The sequence below is a fragment of the Martes martes genome (genome assembly GCF_963455335.1).
Source record: "Martes martes genome assembly, chromosome: 1".
Classification (NCBI taxonomy): domain Eukaryota; kingdom Metazoa; phylum Chordata; class Mammalia; order Carnivora; family Mustelidae; genus Martes; species Martes martes.
This window is the reverse complement of record NC_137888.1, coordinates 122,728,200-122,731,181: the sequence shown is the minus strand read 5'-3', so window position 1 is coordinate 122,731,181 and position 2,982 is coordinate 122,728,200. Positions and strand designations below refer to the sequence as shown.

General features: G+C 51.8%; 1 protein-coding gene across 1 annotated transcript; it reads right to left on the bottom strand.

Annotated features, from left to right (window-relative positions):
* Window positions 1–990: 990 nt before the first annotated feature.
* LOC308345244 (proline-rich protein 23A-like) lies at window positions 991–1,848 on the bottom strand (the record flags this gene model as incomplete). The annotated part of the gene is made up of 1 exon (XM_080807231.1): window positions 991–1,848. Exon 1 carries the CDS (start codon window positions 1,732–1,734, stop codon window positions 991–993), a length of 744 nt encoding a protein of 247 aa, XP_080663357.1. The 5' UTR covers window positions 1,735–1,848.
* Between the last annotated feature and the right edge of the window lie 1,134 nt (window positions 1,849–2,982).

Below are 2,982 nucleotides of genomic sequence, written 5' to 3'. Positions count from 1 at the left end.
AAAAATTATGATGTACTATATGTTGGCTAACTAAACAATGAAAAATAAAAAATAAATTAAAAAATAAGAAAAAATAAAATGTAAGAGGCCAGTCAAAAAAAGAGACAATATTCTCATTATTTTGGTCATATTATTCTCTTTATTAGTTAAGCAAGATAATCTACAGATAAGGCATTAAATAAATTAAATCATTTTTCTGGATACCAGAACAACATAACGAATCATTTCTATATGCCAGTAACAATGTACAAAATATATTCAGGATCTTAGAACTATCAAAACATAGAGTCCTTAGAATTAGAAACTTTTCCAGCACAGGAGAATTTTATTAAAAATCTATTGGAAGAAAATCATGCAAAAGAGTTGGTTCTTTTGGAAAAAAGAACCAACCAAAAGTTAAACCATTTGGTAACCTTCTCATTAAGAAAAGGAGGGCACATGATCATCGCTCCTCATTCTGTGTTTGTTTTGTATGCAACAAACATTTGTCCACGTATACCTATTTGTTAGATTCGCCAAAAGCTTCTACAGCTATCAAAAAGTCAAAATGGCAAGGTTGTCATAAGCTAGCAGGGACAGTAGGGGCAAAATCCAGTAAGAAAACATTTTTTTTTCTTTTTAGTAATGTCTAATTTTGGAGGAAGAGGTGCAATGGTAGGGTGCTGGGGAAAGAATGGGTTTTCAGAAAGAAGTGCGAAACTAAGGAGAATGGGGCTACTTAAGCGTAACCTTAAGAGGAAACAACCTAAGCAGTGTTTCGCATTTCTGGAAGCACACTGTATTTCCAGCAGCATTTCCTTGCTGAGGTGATTTCTTTTCAGATGTTTCGGTTCGCCATTGATCCAAAATTTTGCAATGCAGCTTGCATCAAAAAAGCATCTGTCCGTTATTCATGCTTGGTGATTTTGCCGGTTGTGCAATGTACACACGGCGGCTCCTGGAAACCTCTCCTAAGGGGCCCACTGGGTGGCAAGGGATTGTGGGGGCAATTCATTCCTGGAACAGGCGCCTCCGGGCCTTGCGAGAGGGACCGGGAAGGCGCTGGGGGCGCGCGTGGGGGCCTGGGCTCGGAGAGGGAGGTAGAGGCTGGAGTGGCGAGTTGGGGAAGGGCTCCAGAAGGTGGGCGTCCAGGTTGAAGTAGCGGAGAGGAGAGCGTCTCTTTGGACTAGGGGTGGGGGCCCAAGGCCAGGCAGCCGGTGTGGGGCCCTGCGGGTGGGGGCTGGCCACCCTTGCAGCGCAGGAGCGGAGCCCAGGGACGGAGCCCGCTGCAGGGTCCATCCGAGGCGGCAGGAACTCGCGGTCGGCGGCTTTCTCGTAGGCCTCTTCTTGGGCGGCCATCTCTGGGGCAGAAACGCAGGAGAGGCCCCGCTCGACGGCGACGTCGTGCTCGGGCGCGCTCGGGAACGCGCCCCGTTCCAGGCTGGCAGGCGAGTGGCCCTGCCCTCCGGAGCGCAGGAGAGCCTCGGGGACCAGCACGAGGGTGAGCTCTCCAACGGTCACTTGCAGGGCCGACGTCGGCTCGGGCTCAAGCACCAGGTCGACGTCGTCCAGGAGCAGCTGCAGGGCACAGCCGGTGGCCAGGACCACCACGGAGGTGAGTGTGTCCGCGGCCAGGGGCCCCTCCAGGCCCGCGGGCTCCTGGGTTCGGCGGCGCTTGGCAGGGCGGGGTCCTCCGGGCGGCGGTCCCCAGCAGGGCTCGGGGTAGGCGCTGGGGCTGCGGGGCCGGCTGCCCATCACCTGGACGGTGCTGCGGGCGGCGCTCACGGGGCCTGGCGGCGGGTGTGAGGGCCGGGGTGCTGCACGCCGTGACAGGTCTCGAGGACAGGTGAGGCGGCGGGGGGCGGTGGAGCGCGGTACCGGGCGACGCAGAGAGAGTGCCTGGAGTTCTGGGGGCGCCTCCTGGGGCCGCAGTCCTGGGGTTCTGGTGGCGCAGCACGGGCGCAGGGCTCGGCCTGGGGCCTTCGAATCCCAGGTTCCTCACACGGACTGATCTGCGCGGGTCTTTCAAGGGACGCCGGCGGAACCGAAGTCGCAAAATGTCACGCTAGGCTCCGCCCCTTGCGAGGCTCCGCCCCGTAGAGAGCGCGGTATCTGTGCAGCCCTAGAGCTGAGGCTGTGGTTAAGGAAATACTTCTGTGGGCTTCTAGGAGGTAGAACAATGGTGCCACTTTAGGGCTTGGCTTCCGGTGTGATCTCTGCCTTCCTTGAATTGACCTCAGATGAGGACGACCTTAATCGGAAAAGTGCGTTTCGATTCCCACCAGTGGAAAACTGCCTAGACAGGGAACTGTAAGGCCCCTCTCCTCGAAGCCCCACCCCGGAAATGACCTGAATTTTTTCTTTGGGTTGAAGAGCGGGTAGAGTTTTTGGACCATATCCTATGCCCTTGCGGAAGTTGTAAACCACTGTCATCACCTTTCAGAGGCGGTGAAGGGGAAATGAGATTGAAATTGAGTGCGTTAATCGCTGGCCCTGCAAGATCAATTTATTACCGTACTGTGTATATATCCGTTTCGTATTGTAGTAATTATTATACTACTATCATCAGCAGTAAGCGTTTATTTAGTTTGACCTAAAATCCAACCACAAAGTATATCTATTTTAGCCCAAGTGACAGATGATGAAAACGTCATGCAGAGAGTTAATCGGTTTGCTCAGAAGCCCGGAACTAGCAGAACTGGGTTCAACATGACAAGGCCCACCTACGAAGATGGTATCTGCGCCTTAATCTGAGTGTCAGTTTGAAGGTGCTTTTGCATGGTGTATTGTGGCTGCAAAAGGAAGGTGAGGCTCTGCCCCTTACCTAGTGTTATTAGGAAGAAACACCCAACACTGCTTTTGGAATAAGAATACTCCTAATATGGTCACAGAGGACAACAAAACATTTCCTTCCACCCCTGTGCCTTAACCACGTGATTGCTCACTTCATACCTTTTATCAAATAGTATATTTATATTTTCATTTTTAGGGCTGCATAACATC